A 20,558-nucleotide genomic window follows, 5' to 3' on the forward strand; every position below is an offset into this window, starting at 1 on the left:
TTTGTTTACAATTTGCACATTGTTATAAAAGCAAAGCGACCATTTAGTTTTTATAAAGCTGCAATACAGTGAAATGTATCGCTAAAATAATGGTTTATGAAATATTGGCATTGGGTTCCTGCGGTTAGCCTGTAGCAATTTTATTCCATGGTATTTTTTGTGTTGTGAAATAACCAACTAGTTACAAATACAGGCAAGTGTGAACATAACTGACTTATACAGGTGTAGCCAAGCTTATCTGAGCGGTTCTCCGCATGCCAAATGAGGTGTATGTGAGACACTTGCTTGTCCCTGTCTTGGCGAGCAGTGTGCCAAGGCGGGTCATGCCGGAGCTGCAGGTGAGCACGGCTCCATCTGTTATCTACCGTTCATAAATAAGTAGATAGATTTTCCAAAATATACTGTATACATTTATTACACTTGTAATATTTTGAAACATGACTATTAAGCGGTTAATATGGAAATTGTGACCATATATTAATTACATTTTACTGTTTCAAATCTTCTAGAAATCGGAAAACCTCTTGCAAGATACAGGTGAAATAACTTCTGCAGATCAATATTCTGATGACTCAAAACTTATTGAAGATCAGGATTATTCACCTCAAACCTGATATATCAAGATGACCACTCTAACGGACCCTTTGGAATACCGGTTTTTAAGGGACACTGTTTTTTCACTGTGAACTAAACTGTTGGGTTCCAGATAGATGTCACCAACGGAGTGTGGTGTCTGCAAAAAGAACATTCTACTTCAAAAATTAGAAAAACCAAACTACTGACATGACGTCCAAAGAAATTGTTTCATAGAAATAATTATAACTGACCCTAGTGTGAACAATAATTAGACAACTACTGAAACCTTCAAGGTCTTTACAGTATGAAGATGTTCTTGGTAACAACAGATATCTTATGTTTACTTGCCTGTTTAGCTTTGTTGGTGACTGGTTTATTGCCTGAGGGACCAACGTAATACTAGATCCTCTGGCATCCAGAGGTTTCACAATTTTAAGCATTTTTCTCCACTAAATTGTGTTTAGGCATATGATTAAGGTGCTTATCCTAACTGTCCATTCATTGTATTTCCGGTTTAGATCCCTGAAACATATATACATTATCCAGTGCATTGCCTTTCAGTGAAATTAATGGAATGTACAGCAAACTGCCACCTTCTGCTTATTACCGCATTGCATCTTGCAGTTTGATGCCTGTGATCAGTTTAGCATTCACTACGCAGATTTGTTTTTGTTTGCTGCCAAAATACAATAATTCAGTTATTCGACCAATAGATGCCAACGTTAATATATATTCTGTATTATCAGGAAGTTTGATTACATGCCATTTTTTTTCCCCTGCTTCCCTTGGCTTTAAACACTGAAAATCTGGAAAATGCATTGAACGCTGAAAAGCTGGAAAATGCATTGTAGTACAGGGTAGGAATAGGCATACTTATGTAATAAGTTTTGATGCTTAATTAAATAATTTTGTGTGCATGTGTAGGAGCCCTAGCCCAAAGCATTTGTAGACGGGTATATAAAATTAAGAGGACCACCAAGTGAAATCTCAGGTACTACAGCTGCTTTTTGGTGACTGATTACCACCAACCTCTACAAAGCCTGGGTAGGGAAAGCGGGGTATAGGGACTGGTGATCTGATTACTTTGTCCGATTTACAGCTATTGGACAGCACATCCACTTAATATTTGGTTGAGCAGGGACCCAACCACCCACTACAGTCTGACACAACCCTCTCTTGGCCCAGGAAATGACTTGCCAATGCCCATATAAAGTGTTCTAATTTTTGTTTAAATACTGAATCTTATCTGTTAACTAAGGCACTTAAAGTATTTCCTGCTCAGTAGGTCATTAACTCCTATGCCATGTAGGGTTTTTCATTCACTATTATGGTGTAAATACTAACTTGGGGGAAAATGCTTGTATTTTAGTTTTGCATTATTACAGGTTCTAATGGTACATCTCAAGCATTAGGCCTTCCATCTCGAGTATTAATTTTAGGCTTTACATATCAAGGGAATATTTGTACAATAATACTAAACTGAAACACTTGCATACTCTAAGTAGTGCTGTGCCAACATTTACAGGAGGATTTCAATCTCCTAGCAATAATTAAATTAATTCATGGTGCCTTTTTTATATCCTTATGAAAAGTAATTTATAAAAATAGTCTGTCATGTAAATTATATCTATGTAATTGATACATTTTGTATATGATGACTTAATGTGTACAAATCCTTTCTCCAAAATGTTTCTTCTTTTTCCACATTGTATACAAAATTAAGCCTTTCAACCTCTACACTTGGCTTTGTTCCTTTCTTTCTATAGTTCTTTGTGCTGCTATTGTTCTATTGACTTCTGCCATTTTGGAGACTAAAATGCTTTGCAGTGCTGATCTCGAGTAGTCACAGTATAATAATCAGTCTGCAAACAAAAATTGGGGTATTGTGCTACAGCAGGGCCTTTTAGGTGTAACTTTACTAAAGCTTCTAAAAATTAAGAGGTGATGTTTCCCATAGCGACCAATCATATTCTGGCTATAGTCTCTATTGTATTCTAGAAAATTATAGGCAATAGTTCGTTTTCTATTTTTAGAACCTAATTACATTTACCCAATAGACTTGTTCTACTCTAAATGACAAAACCATTTGTACTCTACCAAGTGTAAACATTGGGCAGTTGCTTTGCAGCAAAGAATAAGACTTTCCCGACAAAATTAGGATTGGAGTGGTAGGTTTTTTTTTTTTTTTTTTTTTAACATCAATATTTTTATTGAATGCAATTATAGGGGGGGGTACAGAAAAAAAGAGAAAGGGTAGGGGGGATAGGAGGTACAAGTGTGGGGGGAGGGGGGGGAGTTCTGCAAACATACAATCAAATTGGCAGAGTACATATGTTAGACATAAAATACAAAGCATAAAAAGACATGGGCAGAAACAGATAACAGCTGGAGGCATACGTGCCGAACATAATAACCATAGGTTGCGGGCGTCCGCCACTTTACGTGGTTCGTGGGCAAAAGGTCAGGTAAGTAGAAATGTGGCATTGGGGGAATGTACATTGCTTAGAGCTATCGAGACTCACTCATTAAGGCTAAATTGGCGGGGATCGCAGAGGGATGGCTTAGGGAAATATTGTGAACCTTGTCCGTCAGTGACGAAGTCATGCCAGTAGGACCAGCGTACTAGGGGGGAGGAAGTTGAATAGGAGTATGGGATGTATTCTGTTTCCATAGTGTAGTTGAAGTGGGTTTTTTGAATAACCTTCACAATTTGGGGAGGCATAGGTTGTTTCCAGCATTGAGCCAGGGCTGAGCGGGCTGCAATACAAATGTGTCCCAAAACATAACGTTTGTGAGGAGGAATGGAATCAGGAAATATGTTTAGTAGTGCCACTGAGGGAGAGGGGGGCAATGAAATATCTAGAACTTGTTTAATTAAGTCAAATACATCTCTCCAATAGCTAGTGATGGAAGGGCAGGACCAAAATATGTGATAGATATGGCCAATTTCTCCACACTGCCTCCAGCAGAATTTGGAGCAAGAGGGCCAAAAAGAGTTTAGTCTGTCAGGAGTCAAATATAGCCTGTGAATCAACTTTATATGCATTTCAGCATGATTTAAGCAACGTGACATGGAGTGGGAGGATAGGAAAATTTTACTCCACTGGGCATCTGAAAGTGTTAAGCCTAGGTCAGTTTCCCATTTTTTCTGCGCGTTTGATTTAGGGATATCGGATAAGTCTAGGAGCATTTTGTACCAGAACGTGGTCTCCTCTGGATTGTGGCTGGTTGAGGCGAGAGTAGATTTGTAGGGATAGGGCGTTGTGTGGGTCCGACTGGCGGGGGGCACTTTTCCACCAATGACATATTTGATAGTAGTGGAAAAGTTCAGACCCTGGGATAGAGTATTTATTCTGTATTTGGGGGAATGGTAGCAAGCATTGGCCATCTAGAATATCACCTAATTTAGTCACACCAGAGGCAATCCATTGCTGGAGGTGCAGATCCGGTATCATTTGGATATCGACTTCAGGGAGATGTATGATAATTGGGACGTGGAATGAGGAAGCTTAGCCGCCAGTGAATCCCATACTAGGAGGGAGGCTTGGGTAGAGGGGAGGAGCAAATGGATTTTGGGCCTGAGGGCTTTGGGCATCCGAAAAAGGTCCTCAGCAGGGAGCGGGACATAGTACCTTTCAAGCCCCACCCACCTCGAGTCAGAGTCGGCATCAGAGAGGAGTTTTAATTGGGCCAGTTTACAAGCATTGTGGTAGAGACTCAAGTCCGGAAGAGTCAGGCCACCTTTAGCTTTAGGGAGGATCATTCTGGAGCGGGCCAGTTTAGGGGGGCCAGAGGACCAAATGTATTTGAGCATAATTGAAGTGCATGTAGCAAGTTCTTTTTTAGGGAAGGTATATGGGATAGTACGAAATAAATACATTAATTTAGGCAGGAGAGTCATTTTGAAGGCCGCCATGCGGCCCAACCAGGAGATGTCGAATGCTAGCCAGGACTTGGTGAGGGCTTTTAGGGAGCTTAGAAGGGACGGAAGGTTTACCTCAAAAACTTTCTTGGTGTCAGCAGGGATATTTATGCCCAGATATCGGATGGATTCAGTTTGCCAGTTATAGGGAAATCTAGAGTGTAATATAGGTGACGAGCTAGCGAGATTAATGGGAAGGGCATCAGTTTTTGTGGTGTTAAGTTTATAGTAGGACGCTTTACTAAATGAGTCGAGTGTGTCATGTAGATGAGGTAGGGTTGAGGAGGGGTCAGAGACAAAGAGGAGAACATCATCCGCAAAGAGACTCAGCTTATGCGTGGAAGGGCCAATCTGTATTCCAGGAAAGAGGGGGTCTTGGCGAATTTTACACGCAAGAGGTTCGATAGACAACACAAAAATTAAAGGGGAGAGGGGGCAACCTTGTCTAGTGCCGTTTGAGATAGAAAAGGAGTCGGAGAGGAAACCGTTGCTGAACACTCGGGCCGAAGGTGCGCTATAAAGAGCAAGGATAGACGATAGGATACGGTCTCTAAAACCGAATTTAGAAAGGACTTCGCGCATGTATAGCCAATTTAAGCGATCAAAGGCCTTCTCTGCGTCCAATGACAGCAGAAGAAGACCCTGGTTATCCTGCAAGGAGTCAATTAAGTTAAACACTCTGCGTGTGTTGTCAGAAGACTGCCTCCCAGGTACAAACCCAGTCTGGTCCGAGTGTATCAGCAAGGGTAGGTGGGCATTAATCCGTACGGCAATAAGTTTAGCAAATAGTTTGATGTCCCCATTGAGTAAAGCTATTGGGCGGTAGTTGTGGCAGTGGGCTGGGTCCTTTCCGAGTTTAGGGAGGGTAATAATCTGCGCCTCTAGCATTTCCTTGGGAGGAGAGCCTGAGGAGGAGATGAAGTTAAAGAGATCTGTCAGGTAAGGGGTGAGGGTGTCACGAAAAGTCACATAGAAATCATTAATGTAACCATCGGGGCCAGGGGCCTTACCACGCGGTAGGGACTTAATTGCGTTTGTAACTTCGAGGTGGGTCCAGGGAGCATTCAAGGCCTCTAGGTGATCTGTAGTGAGAGAGGGCAAGTTTAGTCCGTCCAAGAAAGAGGCAATAGAAATATTTGTGGGTTGGGGGGTTTCTGGGTCTTGGGACAAGTTGTAGAGTTGAGAGTAATAGTTAGCAAATTGATTAGATATGTCCCGCGGGTTCATGAGCTTCTCATTGGAGGAGGTATGGATGAGCTTGATTCTGTTTTTAGCATGTTGCATCCGCAATTTACGGGCCAACATCTTGCCAGATTTATTACCTAATAGGTAGAATCTCTGGCGTAGCTTATTAAGAGCTAATTGCGTTCGTGCCATCAGCAGTTTCTGCAGATTACTGCGTGTTTCAGAGAGCTCTTTACGGAGTGCGGGGGAGGGGGAAGATTTGTTTTTGTTTTCTAACTCTTTGAGTTTTTTTTCTAAATCTGACTGCTTCTGGGCATTTTGTTTTTTAAGGGTTGTGCCAGCCTGGATAGCCGCACCACGGGTGACTGCCTTAAAGGCACACCAATGGTTCGGGATGGATGTATCATGGGGGGAGTTGGAGGAAAAATAGGAGGTGATATTATCAGAGATAATTTTCTTGGATATTGGTTCTGATAGAAGGTGGGGCGAGAGACGCCACGCCCGGGGGGGCACACTGTGGCTATGCAGTCTCCATTTCCAAGATAAAGGGGCATGATCTGACCAGGTGATGGGGAGGATAGTTATGTTTTTAGATTGTTGTAAAGTCCACTTATCACATAAAAGCAGGTCAATTCTGGAGTAGGTGTTATGGACGGGGGAATAAAAGGTATATTCGCGGTCAGAGGGGTTATGAATTCTCCATATGTCATATAAGTCAAACTCGGCTAAGAGGTTGCGGAATGCCAGGGAGGGGCCTGAGGAAGGGGAAGGACGGGAGGATGTGGTTTTGGAGGATTTATCGAGTAGCGGGTTTAACACTAAGTTAAAATCGCCCATTACTAGTAATGAACCTTTTGTTGATTTACGTATTAAGAGGCACAGTTTGCGTAAGAAGGGAATCTGGTTAGAATTAGGGGCGTATACGGACACAAGAGTAACAGGTTTCTCCTCCAGAGTCCCAGTTAAGATTAAATAACGTCCATTCTTATCAGCGATTTGGGATTGCTGCACGAAGGTCACATTTTTACTAAACACTATAGCAACTCCGTTGCGTTTAAATGGACCATTGGCATAAAAGCCAAGGGGGTATCTGTTGTCTTTAAATAGGGGAGGGTTTAGTGAGGAAAAGTGAGTTTCCTGGAGGGCAACAACGTCTGCCTTCTGCTTGTGGAAAAATGTGAGAGCTAGCCTACGTTTATTGGGGGAGTTTAATCCCTTGACATTTAAGGAGAGGACATTAATCATTGGAATACCACTGGGGGCTGCAGATGGGTAAGAGATCTAACACACAATGTGGTATTGACTTGGTGGGAGGGACGCCCATGGCTTGGAGCATGATGCAGAATCTGGAAGGGGGGGGAAAGGCACGACAACATGGGAGGTAATGGGGAAACTGGGATAGGGATAAGGGAAGACAAAACCAAAACTGTCCAGTATATCGGACCGGCATGACTACTGCAGGGAGAAAAATTAAAGGTAAATGCAGTAGTATGAGAGAAGTAGGGGGCATAATGTGTGGCCTAGCGCCACCACCCATAGAAACCCACTGTAAATACTTTATATCAAATAACACAACCATGAATAAGTGACCATTAAATAGCGGCAACTGAAGAAAGAGAGAATGGAAACATGGCTATCTATGCATCTGCTAACAATATATTATAACACATCTGAACAACCGGCGGAAAAGCCGACGTATAGTAACCTGATGAGGAAAGCAATGATAGACAGTAATAAACTATATGAACTTATAAAATGTATAGGTAAACAGGCAATGAAAAGTCTGGACAGGCAATAAGTTGTTATACTTATCCGGGGGACCTCTCCCCCTGTAGCCGAAGGTAGGTAACTGTCCAGCTATGAACTGTTGCAACCAAGAAATTGTATGAGAATGTGCTGCTCGATCTTTCAAGTGGTCGACCACTCCGTGCGGGGTGCTGAACTTGGTTTGGAAGTGGAGGGGCGAATCACAGTAATGTCCCACTCCGAGAGGAGTTTGACCCCCGCATCCAGGGAGGAGACAGTGTACGAGGATTCTTCATGAGTGATCATGAGCTTCACCGGAAACCCCCAGCGGTATGGAATATCATGTGCTCTAAGGGCTGTCGTGATTGGAGCCAACGATCTTCTCCTGGCTAGGGTCAGTGCGGAGAAGTCTGGGAAGAGTTGTAGGCCACCCAGGATGTCAGTCGCCCGCCATCCTTACTGCCCTCATGATACGTTCCTTGGTGGTAAAAAAGTGAACCCGCAGGAGAGTGTCTCTGGGGAGTGCTGAAGAGACTGAGCGAGGTCTTGGCAGCCGGTGGACACGGTCAATTAGGAGTTCGTTCCCGTCAGCGGTTGGCAGTAGTTTACGGAACAGAATGTCAACGTAGTTTTCCAATTCTGAATTAGACACCGAGTCAGGGATCCCTCTGATTTTGATGTTATTTCTCCTGGACCTGTCTTCCATATCTGCCATCTTGTTTTGAAATGTCTCAATCTCGGTTTGTTGTCGGTCATACGAGGATACAAGGTCGTTGTGTGAGGTAACTAGTTCCTCCATCTTCCTCTCAAGATGATCTGTACGATCCCCAATAGCGACCAATTCCGTCTTGACCTCCCGGATTGCAGAGGCCAGATCTTTAGTCAGTTCAGATTTGAAGGTGGACATCACCCGACACAGAGCTCCAATTGTGAGCGGTGCATCGGGGTCGCAGTCAGCGCCCATTGTGGAGAGAAGCAGGTTGGGGCTACGTAGCAGGGCATCCCCCGCAGCGACAGGTGCCGGTTGGCTGGGAGAAGGCGTGTGGCCTGCAGCATTTTTCCTGGTGGAAAATGAGACACGGGGGGGTTGCGTCTCCTTGGGCTTCTTGGTAGGCATAATGGGGAACCGAGTCAGGTCAGCAGGACACAGAGAAGGAGTTGCACAGCTTTATCCGTGTTGGTTGGTCAGGCGTTAAACTTCGCTATCATGGAGTGGCAGTGAAGGCGCGGGCAGCATGGGTGATGGCGGATCGGAGTACAGGGTTACATCATGAAGGGCTGTGGTGCCGGTACCCCGGCGGGAGCGAGGGTGTCACCCAGGACCGCTAGAAGCTGATGGGATAGTAAGTTAAGTCACTGAGTTTTGGGAGTATGGCACACTGTATAAGTTGATGCAGGTCAGCAGATGCAGCAGTATAGTAAACTTGAGAGATCAGCAGCAATTCCAATAGTAGAGCATCAAGGAATGTACAGAGAAGTCTGCCAGGGAGTCCCCTGTCGGGAAACTGTGGATGCAGTGGGGGGTACTGGCAGGGCAATCACTGCTGAAGGGGGGACTGCAGTTGTTAAGGGGCTAGGTAGGATGCCAATAACAGGCTGATCTCCTATCTGGCAGAGATCAGAGGTGATGGGCAGCACAGTGTCAGTGGTTTGGTGCAGCTGGGGAAGGTTGTGGCACTTCACACACTTTATAGCTGTGCCTGCAATGCAGTCTGAGCACTGCAGGCTGAATCCAAGATGGCCGCCGCCGGGAGGATGATGCCCCCTGCAGCTCCCCACTGATCTCCCTGGGGCTTGCACTGGTAGGTGTGGGGTGGGACAGGCTGGGGGGGTGGAAGGGGAGTACAGCTCACCTTCCAGCTGCGAAATTCGCGGGTCTGGCGGCCGCGGCAGTCCGCGAACGGCCGCGATGCGGGTCTGGAGCCTGAATCCCGGGCAGGCCTGTAAATTGAGGCCGCGGCTCCAGGTGCTGGGTAGGCCCCAACCTGCGGGATGGGTTTCTGACCTTCCCCGGCTCCGCAGTACACAGCAGCGTGGTCCGGGGGGTCCCTGGAGGGTGAGGGGACGGATGTGTAGCGCTGGCTGGGTGAGAAACACCTGCAATTAGAGGGGTCAGCAGGAGCACTGTAAAGGTGCGTCTGGCTCCGTTCCCCGCTAGGCCACGCCCCCGGAGTGGTAGGTTTTTAAGACTCTGAAGGACCGAAAAAGTAGATGACCATTGCCAGCATGAGCTCTCTCTGTCCTTGGCTCTAGCTCTTTCTCCTCAGTCACCTCTGAGGAATGCAATGTAAACAGCGGAAGACATGTCTGACCAGCTGTCAGCCAACACTGCTTACCACTATGTAATCTCCTCACACTGTACAATGCTGCCGGATCCAATAAAACTACAGTGCAGTCCTTGCGACCTCTGGCTCCGATCTAATGCGCATGGGACTGCTCATCAAATTGGAGCTAAAACCCTTGCGGTTTTGACACTTCATCCCTTTTCTCGTCCCGAAGCATCAGAATCCGATGAAAAGGACCCAACCTTTAACTGTTATAAGCACAGCCTATGACTTACTGAGATTAGCCAGACATTTCAGTGTCCCAGGTGGAAATTACAGTGCAGCAGGTGAAGTTACTTTCTCAACAGATCTGCATTTGAACTCTATGCGGTTATGTACCAAACCAACTAAATGAGCTCCAATCCAATAAGTGGCATCACACTCATCGGATTCAATTCAGTGCTATCCCTTACTTTAAGAAGCATAAACAAGCATCTGTCCCACCCTCAGGGTAAATTCAACATGGGTAACAAATGCTTAGGTTGTATGAGCAAGACAACTGCAGCTAGCCAATGGGTGTTCAGTGTTCGCTTCTAGCATGAGACTTTGGAGGAGGCAATCAGCAAACACCAGTCACTGTCACACCTGACCGCTGACTGGTTCAGAGGCAGAATCTGCATGTTTCTTATTGGCTTCTGTAGTGCTGCTTGACATAACTGCAATCTACCAGATGAGTGTCTGTGGTCATCCGGTAGATAACTGTATGCATTCTTTCTGAGTAGTCACATCGCCTACTAGGTGGCAGGACCTGTTAGCTGCTGTAGAGCATAAAAGTCAGTACCAGAGTCTAAACCAGGGATGGGGAACCATTGGTCCTCCAGCCTTTGTTGAACTACACATCCCAGCATGCCTTGCAACAGTTTTTTTGCTCTTTGGCCATGCTAAAACTATTGCCGGGCATGCTGGGATGTGTAGTTCAACAACCGCTGCAGGGCTGAAGCTTTTTCGGTACTTGTTTCCTAGCACGGCGCCCATCGTATGCCATCGCATACCACTAATTAAGGTATGCGATGGGACCCGATTTTCGCGTCCTAAGAGCCGCACTGTACAATTTTAATGTCGCATTGCATGCCATTACAATGGCATGCAATGCGATTTGTAATTGTACAGGCACCCTGATGGGTGATTACGATGTTAAATGCACCCCCATTGTTAACGCCACCCCTGCTATCAACGCCAACCCGAAGCGTGGCAAGCGGCGCTGGTATGCGTCCGCCGACCTTTTCATACCCCCCACTATCCACGTCGGCGTGGAGTTGATTTTATATAGTGTGGCGAGCGGACGCGGAATACATGTGAAGTAATCGGTGTCCCCTCGCAGGGCTCGGTGGCTCGCTGCGCTCTCCACACTATATAAAATCAACTCCACGCCGACGTGGATAGTGGGGGTATGAAAAGGTTGAACGCATACCGCCGCCCCTCGCGGGCACGCTGCGCTCGCCACGCTTCGGGTTAGCATTCATATTGGGGGTGGCGGTAACAAAGGGGGTGCATTTAACATAGTAATCACCCAGCAGGGTGCCTGTACAATTAAAAAATTGTTTGGATTGCATCACATGTGATCAAAACAATGGCATAAGATGAAAATCGTGGGCGCCGTGCTAGGAAACAAGTACCGCTTTTTTATCCCTGGTCTAAACAGACACCTATAGGGCACCATTAATACTTAACTGAAATCCATTTGTTTGTTTTAATTCTAATATATTGTTTCCTTGAGGTGTTGTATATTTCACACAGCATTCCAGTTTCACACAACTTACTTTATAAAGATCATGGTTTTGAGTGGACGACAAAGCTGCCATCTTTTGGCAGCAAGTGAAACTACATCTTTCTCACATGCACAAACAGAGGCAATCATTAGGTAGCAGACTAGCTTTCGATGCATTTGCTTTGAGCGGGCTTACGAGTATGCATTATATATCTTAAATGTTTTAAGGATTGCAATGATCTAGTTCACAGGTTCTCAAACTCTGTCTGCACGACTCCACACAGTGAATGTTTAGCAGGTCTCCTCCCAGAATCGCAAGTGAAGTAATTCGCTTCATCCTCTGGCTCTTTTTTTTTTTTTTTAATGTGTCATTGAGTAATGACTACACCTGTAGGGTGATCTGGAAAATGAGAACTAAGTGGGGTCCTGAGAACCACTGATTTAGTTGGTTGAGCAGAAAGAGGGTAAATGGTCTGTAAAGGCATATTTTGGATGGTCAGCTTAGGGTTTTATCTACTAAAGCTTAGTACACATTAGATCAGTGGTTCCCAACCTGTGGTACGCGTCCACCCACTCGGGGGTACGCGGTGGCCCGGCCTGTAATGGCGGCCAGACGAGACTGAGGGGAGGAGAGTGCATTGCGCATCTCTCCTACCTAGGGAATCCGGGGGTCTAAAAAAGCCTCCAGGCTCCCCCAACCCGCCGCAGCCTCTCTGCGCTCCCCCCTCAGGGCGTGCCGCCGTCCTACGGAGCATGCTGGATGTTGTAGTCATCCCTCCCCGGCTTTTACTTCCTGTTGGCTTGATGTCACGAATGACTGCCCCGGTGTGTAACACTTGAGCGGTGGCTGGGGGTGAGGGAGAACCCGCTGTTCCAGGAGCACCTCACCTCATTTACTTCCATGGACGGTGTCGGCCGGGTCCGCAGCTTACAAGAAGACAAGTCCCCGGCTGCCTTTAAGGTATCTGTTCTACTGGGACAGGTTAGTGGGGGTGGGGTTGGGTAGGTTACACTTGTACTGGGGATGGCAGCGGGTAGAGAGATATACACACAGGGATACCTCTCTCTCTCCCCCACTCGATCTCTCCCCCTCTCGCTCTCTCTCTCTCCCCCCCTCTCTCCCCCCCCTCTCCCTCTCTCTCTCCCCCCCCTCTCTCTCTCTCCCCCCCACACCCTTCAAAAGAAGCCACACTTCTTTTTAGGCCACACCCCTATTTTTTTTGCGCGAGGGGGTACTCATAAATGAAAATCCTAATCAAGGGGTACGGGAGACAAAAAAGGTTGGGAACCACTGCATTAGATGATGCAGATGTGTGCATTTGCCACTGTATCCCTCCATCAAAGACCTCACTATTGCAATATCATCGGCAAGTGTGCATGAACCTTGCTGATGTGTGCACCCAGTCTGGTTTCTTGCTCCGGATTAAGCTGCATACACACATTTAATTTGTAGCCAGCGTAAACCTTGGCTGTAGATGTAGATAGACCAGCCAAGCACCTCCTAACTGTCATGTTACAGACTGTGGGCCAGATGCAATAAGCCTTTTAAAGTGATAGAAAAATGACAGGAGTTGATTGGCTGGTGCATGATCATCTCCCACTCTTAATACTGCTGATGGGCTGGTTCATTATAACCTTCCACTTTATCACTTTACCAGGCTTAATACATCTGTTTGAAAAATAACAAGTTGGTGTGTTGGTACTTTATTCACATGCACTTTATCTCCATCCAAGACTTAGTAATACCCCTTTCACACCAAGAAGCAAATTACCGGGTAAAGCTTTTCAACCTGGTAATTTGTGGAAAAACCCAGGTTTTTCTTCAGTGTGAAAGGGACAACCTGGGTTGCTCTTTACCAGAGTCTGTGACCTGGGATTTAAGATCTATGTTGACCCTTTCACACCAAAGAAAAACCCCAGTTAATCAACAAATTACCTGGTTGAAAAACCTTAACCCTGTCATTTTCTGTTCGTTGTGAATGGGGGGTTAGACTGCACCCTGCAAAAAGACCCGACATTCAAAAATGCCAGGTAATTGCCGGGTTGCAGGTGTGAAAGGGGTATAAATAGACACCTCAGAAATGTAAGGGTTATTTATCTGCTTGATGTTCTTCTATTAATTCATTGACAGTTTCTTATATATAGCAGCACTTTACAGATAATATTTGAATGTTCACTTCAGTGCCTGCCCCAGTGGAGCTTACAATCTATATTCTCTACACATACGCATTCATTCTAGGATTACATTGTGTTAGGAGGCAAATAACTTACCAATATATTTTTAGAATGTGGAAGGAAACGAGTATCCAGAGGAAACCCACGCAAGTAGGGGGAGAATACACAAACTACACAGTTGGGCCATGGTGGGATTCGAACTCATGACCTCAGTGCTGTGAGGCAGCAATGCTAACCATTCCACCATACGTACTGTCCCTAAATAAGGGGTATCGCCAATATTTTATGGTTACTTGCATACATGAATATCCCAAATAAGGAATTAAACAATAAGGGTAGAAATTTTAATACAAGGAAATAAGATTTTATTCAATAAAGAATAAATTCAGGTGCCTGTGATATGAGCTTTTTCTCAATCAGCAGCTGCTAGGGAGTAGGGGTAGTCAATCCCTACAAGAAATGTCAACAAAAGAAAATCTAGAAAGAATAGCAGGGCAGTTGGTACAGTAAAAAATAAATAAAAGTTAATAAATGCAAAACTTTACTGAATAGACATAAACATGCCACTTAAAAATGATTAAAAATTACAAACATACAGATGAAGCGCCTCTCATTCTTGCCGCGGTGCACCATCGAAAAGGTTTTGGCAACCCTTTTTTCTTCTTGCACTCCCATCCGCCAAGGGGTGTGGATGCTCACCATGAAATACAAATCGCCACCGCTGGGAGGTTAATGCTCCACCAATCTAGCAGCGGATTGATATACTGCACTGATGGAACCCTGCCATTCGCGGAGCCAGCTTACACCGTATACTACAATGAGACACTGGTCCGTCTCATCCCTTTGAACATCACTGCGGCTCCAACTGTACAACTATATAATGGGAAGAGATTAAAGCTCCTCCCTAAGTTCCTGGATGCCAAAACACTGTGTTTACACTCTTTATACAGTATTTCCTATTTGCAGTACTCAGTAGTAATGTGCTAGGTGGACAATTGAAGGGGGACCCTACCTACGGTTGCTTGTCACTTGCCTTATTGATGTCATATAAACTACTGTGGCACCCCAGAATTGGAGATACCGCTTTTATAAAACCCATTTTAAGGTCTTTCATGCCTTAACATTGGTGACCAGTGCTGCTTTTATTAAAAATGGTGGCCGGATGTGCAAGCCTGGGTAACCAACCCCACCGCGGCCATCTCCACACTGAGACCAGGGCACTGACCTTTGATCCTGGAGAGCGGGAAAGCCAGGATCTTGTAGGGATTGGAGGACAGAGAGTGGGAAGCTGAGGAGGAGGAGCTGGTGCTGGGCGCGAAGGAGTCCGGAGTAGTACGCCCAGGACAAGTAAGGAGTAAGCAGCGCGTTGTGCAGGGCGTGCTGAGAAGAAAGGAGAAGAGTGGAGCGGAGGCAGGAAAGAGCAGCTGGTGTGAGATCCCTGCAGCGACTGCCCAGCGGTAAATGATCGGGGAACGATATCCTCTTTATAAGACATTATTATTCTTTTGTCTTTCCTGGAATTGATTATTGAACGGTGTATTACATTTACGGCAGTGTATTGTGCAAGGTGCGGCCCATGGTGCCACAGTGGCCCCATTATGCACAATATCATATAGGTGGAACGTTCTTTAAATCTTTATTCATAAACTACCAATTGTCTTTACCTCTTTTGATAATTATTGCATTTCAATGTCATTGCATTGTTTAATCATTTTCATAGCAGTGATCCACGGTCCTTTTTGCTGCAAAATAAATTACTTTGATTACCGTCCTCACGTGTGGTGACCATTCTGTGTGGTTGTTTTGGGGTATTGTCTTCCCGGGGTGCCTTTGTCCCTCCGCCCTCTGAATTGCAGGCGAGTGAAGCAGGCAGGTCGCAGCCAAGCAGCGCCGAAAGGAGAAGAGGAACACCAGGTAACGGTCACATACCTGTACGCAGTTTGACAACATCACACTACTACTACTACTACTACTACTACAACACTGCTCTAAAAGCCATGAATCTCATCTTTCATATGGTACCAGTCTCAAGTCTCTAGGACACGTAGAACCGGAGATATCCGGTTGTAAATAGACACAATATTATAGGGGCAGTCAGATGATCCCATGTATATATGGCGCCATGATCTCACTAATACCTCTAGACCAGGGGTGGCCAACCGGTCAGAGGTAAAGAGCCGAAAAATATCAGTCGTCAAGCCAAAGAGCCAACATCATGCGTGCGCCAAAAAGGGGCGTGATCGGGGGAGTGGTCAGGGGCGTGGTCATATGACACAAGGAGAGTGGCCACATGACAAAACTTTATGCCCCCAGTGCCAGATATGCCCACCACAGTGCCAAACATCATATGCCCCCCACAGTGCCAAACATCACATGCCCCCCACAGTGCCAAACATCATATGCCCCTCAAAGTGCCAAACATATGCCCACCACAGTGCCAAACATCATATGCCCCTCACAGTGCCAAACATCATATGCCCCCACAGTGCCAAACATCATATGCCCCCCACAGTGCCAAACATCATATGCACCCCACAGTGCCAAACATCATATGCCCCCCACAGTGCCAAACATCATATGCCCCCCACAGTGCCAAACATCATATGCCCCCCACAGTGCCAAACATCATATGCCCCCCACAGTGCCAAACATCACATGCCCCTCAAAGTGCCAAACATATGCCCCCCACAGTGCCAAACATCATATGCCCCCACAGTTAGGAAGCTGGGCCCTCCAGCACAGGTGTTGCCCACAGTGCAACACCTATGCTGGAGGGCCCAGCTTCCTAACTAAAGGGCCCACCTAGAGGGCCAGGAGGGCCCAACAAACAAATGAGCCACGGGCCAAGAGGGCCCGACTAATGCGCACACAGGCCAGAAGGGCCTGAATTTGCCCACGGGCCTAGTGCCCGACACCCGGTGGTCTAGGGTGGATGGAGGGTAGGAGGCCAAAGGCCCCTACCTGGTGTTGGGAGAGGCCGCTGGGGGGAGCTTCGTCAGCTCTTTTGCTTCCCACCCCCGCTGTCCTCTCCGGGAGCCATCTTCTTTTTTCTTGCAGAAGGCGCCGGAGATCTTCTGTCTTGATCCCGGCGTCTTCTGGCCTCTTCAGCGGCGCCGGAACTCTTCTCCCCGCCGCCGTCTTCTGCGCCATCCTCCGGCGGCTTCTCGTGTCTTCAGGAGCGCTCCTGCGCTCCGCCGGCGTGGAGAAGACTTTTCGCCCTCCCGCTGGCGTCTGATGTCAGACGCCGGGGGTAGGGCGGAAACGGCGCGGCGAGCGCTGATTTGCTCGCGCGGCCGTTTCCTATTGGCCGCCGATGCGGCGTTTTGAATTTGGCAGCCGAATTGGCGCCAAATTCAAAACCCCGCTTTGCAGACGGGATGGGAGGCTGGAGCCGCACTTTACAGCGCGGCGAGCCGCATGCGGCTCGCGAGCCGCGGGTTGGCCACCGCTGCTCTAGACGAAAGGGGTACAGTTTAGAATATTATGGGGGCGGTAATTTCAATTTTAGAGAACTACATTCAATTCCATTGCCTCATTCAGACCTTTTGGGAACAAACAGTCGATCCTAAATGTCCAATATATTTCCTGTCTACAGAGAGTACGGAACCTATCTCCACTGCATTTCGTAGGTGGTATGTGTTCAAGGCCTGTCAACCGCAGGCATTTCGGATTATTTCTGCGGCATTCAGAATATTCTTCCGGTGTTCGAGGAAACAAATTCTTAGCATTCTGGTAGTTCTACAAAACTACAAAAGCTGTAGACCGCTGTGTCTGTTATTTATTTCCATCTTCGAGTCGTGAGTGCCTCACCAATATAAGTCGATGATGAAACGCGTTGGAGCGTGGCCTAGCGACGTCACTACCAAGAAGGAGCATCGATTGTTCACCGGCACCGTATCTCTGGTGCCCTACACCACGTTTATGTTATGTTTGTACCGCGGTTGTCGATACCGCTCACTCTGGTACATCTACCCTATCCCTATTTTATTGTTCTGTTCACTTGAATAAATTCATTTTTAAAAAAGCTTACTGCACTATGAAGCGCCTGTTTTCAAAATTCTTATATATATATATATATATATATATATAGCAAAGTCCAATAGACCGGCACCCTCCTCAACACAGCAACTGCCGCAGTGCTTCCAGCAATAATAACTTACAGCAACTCCAGATGCGAGCACCCACGGTCTTAGAAATAACGGCAACCACAGACAAGGTATCTGCAAAATATATATATATATATATATATATATTACACACACCTCATTTCCTGCCAGTCCAGAGCAGGTAGACAAAATATATGTAAGGCTGTCAGAGACATGGTCAAGCATTGAGGTGCATCTAAAGGGCAGAGCAGCAGCTGAAATATACCACTAACTTGTCGAGGTGTAGAGTGAAAACACCATGTCATAGAAACAGGCTTGGGTTTGGTGCACTGCCTTTGATAAGGACAGATGTTCCAGATGAGCCCCAACCCTTCTGGGCAAGCATGTCTGCCACAGTCAGCGCACCAAACCTGTTTCCATACTATGACAGTGATAAAACGCAACAAGGGGCCCTATGTTTTTCATAAACAGTATACGGGGACAACATTCCTTATTTCTCTTTTTAATTTATCTGTAGCAAATACCTAAATTTAGTTTAAGTCCGTGCTTCTCGAGGCCAAAAGTTTCTCAGTGACAAAAGTCATACAAAAATATAACATTAAGTAAATTTGTGCTTGTCATCCTTGGGGTTAGTTCTGTGGTGAGAGACATGATTGACTTCTGTTCCTCCACATATTTTAATAATTGGAATCCACAATCACTGGTTTTGTCTATTACTTTAACCATGAATAATGTGGGGACGGGACCACGGCGGTGCGGGAGTGAGGGCGTTGTGAGGGGAGCTCCCTGGACTTCCATACATCCGTAGAAAACAGCCTGACCTTTGCCGACGAAAGCCCGTCACCCTGGGACTGGAACAGAGCTTACTGCCGGTGATCGCGGTCTGGTCCTGAGAGCCCGGATACTGCTGACAACACCGGGCGCACGATTGTGACGCAGCTAGCCCCCACGCCGTAGACGCAGCCGCGGGAACTCAGAAGCAGAGACGCCGGCTGTGACCCGCTGTGTGAGAGACGGCGGCGAAAACAGCAGCGATCCCGACTTGCAGCCACAGACGCCGCTGCGGATATTCCGCTGCGGAGACGCCGACAGAGGTGGTGGCCATCCGTGAAGTGGACGAAGGCAGAAGCCGCACCGGATCCGTTCCGGAGTAGCAAGGAGTGACAGGCTCCATCACCGACTGGGCAGTCAGTACAAATTGTTCGCCATCCTGCAGCAGTCCGAGAGAGGTTGGAAAAGGCCAGTGAAGCCAAACAGGTACATTTACAATCTTGAAAAACCCCTGAATGGTATTAGGTACCTGAACTGCCTAAAGCTATTGCGCCTCTGTTGACTATTTCACAGCTTGCTGGTCAAGGGGTTATTTTACATTGCCTACCCTGATACACTGAAATTTCGGTGGTCTTGAGTGAAGTTGGGGACAGTGAGAGGGCCCCCTTTTCCTCCCTACCCCGATATAACAAAAAAGGGTACGGCCTTGCATATCCTAGATCGATCCACTACGGTTTGAAACCTTTATATATATTTATTTTCTCTGAGTTTCTCCCCCCAAATACCTGGAATAACCCAGGTGTTAACTATATAAAGATCTAACCCCGATGCCAAACCTAGCTACCATCAGGGAAACCCGGGTTTAAGAAAAAGACCCAGTGAAACTCTAGCGGCATTGACTCTTATTGAAGGTATAATAACATTGGGGGAGCCTACTGTATAAATAGATCTTTTTGACCATAAAATGGGTAAAACAGGCAATGCAACCGCGGCGGCTGCACGCCTGGAAAGGTTTGCCCGTACTCAAGGGGGCAATGTGCTGCAGACCCCTACTACAACCCCGCAAACTACCCCTTCTAAAAGCAAGTCTCCATCCATGGCACCGGATAACACGCTTGAGCAAATACTGGGAGCAATAAACACCTCAGAACAACGTCTCTCGGATCAAATTAAGGACTTACAAACAGATATATCATCTATTAAGCTCGACTTGAAAAAAACAACAGAAAGGATTAGTGCAGCCGAAGAACGTATCTCAGTTATCGAGGATAATAGCATTAACTGTACCCGTAAAGTAGACAGACTGACCCAACAAGTAGCAGAAATGAAGTCAAAACTGCAGGATATCGAGGGTCGCACCCGCAGAAATAATCTGCGATTTGTGGGTATCCCCGAAAAAGAAGAGGGAACTGATGCCCCAAAATTTATGCTGGAATGGATCTGTTCAACTTATGGTCAGGAGATGTTCTCAAAACAACTTGCAATAGAGCGTGCGCATAGAGTGCCCCTAAGACCGCTTCCTCCGGGATTCCCTCCCCGAACATTAATTGCGAAGTTTTTAAACTTCCAGGACAGAGACACACTCCTGCGCCTGATCCGCCTTAAGGGCCCACTGGTGTATAATGGCACCCAGGTCTCAGTCTTCCCGGACTTCGCATTGGAGGTGCAGAAAGATAGAGCCAAGTTCGGGGACGTGAAAAAGCGACTCCGGGAGAAGGACATTAAATACTCAGTGTTGTTCCCCTCTAAGCTTAGGGTGATCCATAACAATGAGACTCTATTTTTTCCAACTCCGCAGGATGCTATGAAATGGCTCGACACTAGTATTCCCGGGTTTCGTCAGCTGGCAGAAGTCTAGGTTCACAAAAATGAAAAAATAAGATTCCAGGGAGCTCTCTCCCGCATATTGGTGGCCTTTTTTCGTTTTTCTTTTAAGCCCCCAATTGGAGGCAGGGAGTGCTGAGAGCTCTCCTTGGTTCCCCTTCTTTTTTTTTTTTTTTTTTGTTTATGGGGAGGGAGGGGGTAGGGGGGGAGTGAGGGATAGG

General features: G+C 46.5%; 1 protein-coding gene across 4 annotated transcripts in view; it reads left to right on the forward strand.

The window, feature by feature from the left end:
• SCARB1 (scavenger receptor class B member 1) overlaps positions 1 to 2,313 on the forward strand; it is a 71,233-nt gene extending 68,920 nt beyond the window's left edge. For all 4 annotated transcript variants that reach the window (XM_083150700.1, XM_083150708.1, XM_083150713.1 and 1 more), the window contains one exon: positions 510 to 2,313. Coding sequence is in view for 1 of the 4 variants with exons in the window: in XM_083150713.1 (XP_083006839.1) it covers positions 510 to 614 (105 nt within the window). In the remaining 3 variants the exon portion in view is untranslated. The remainder of the gene's footprint in view (positions 1 to 509) is intronic.
• The last annotated feature ends 18,245 nt before the right edge of the window (positions 2,314 to 20,558 follow it).

Source organism: Crinia signifera, chromosome 1 (assembly GCF_055691185.1).
Source record: "Crinia signifera chromosome 1, ASM5569118v1, whole genome shotgun sequence".
In the NCBI taxonomy this organism is placed as follows: Eukaryota; Metazoa; Chordata; class Amphibia; order Anura; family Myobatrachidae; genus Crinia; species Crinia signifera.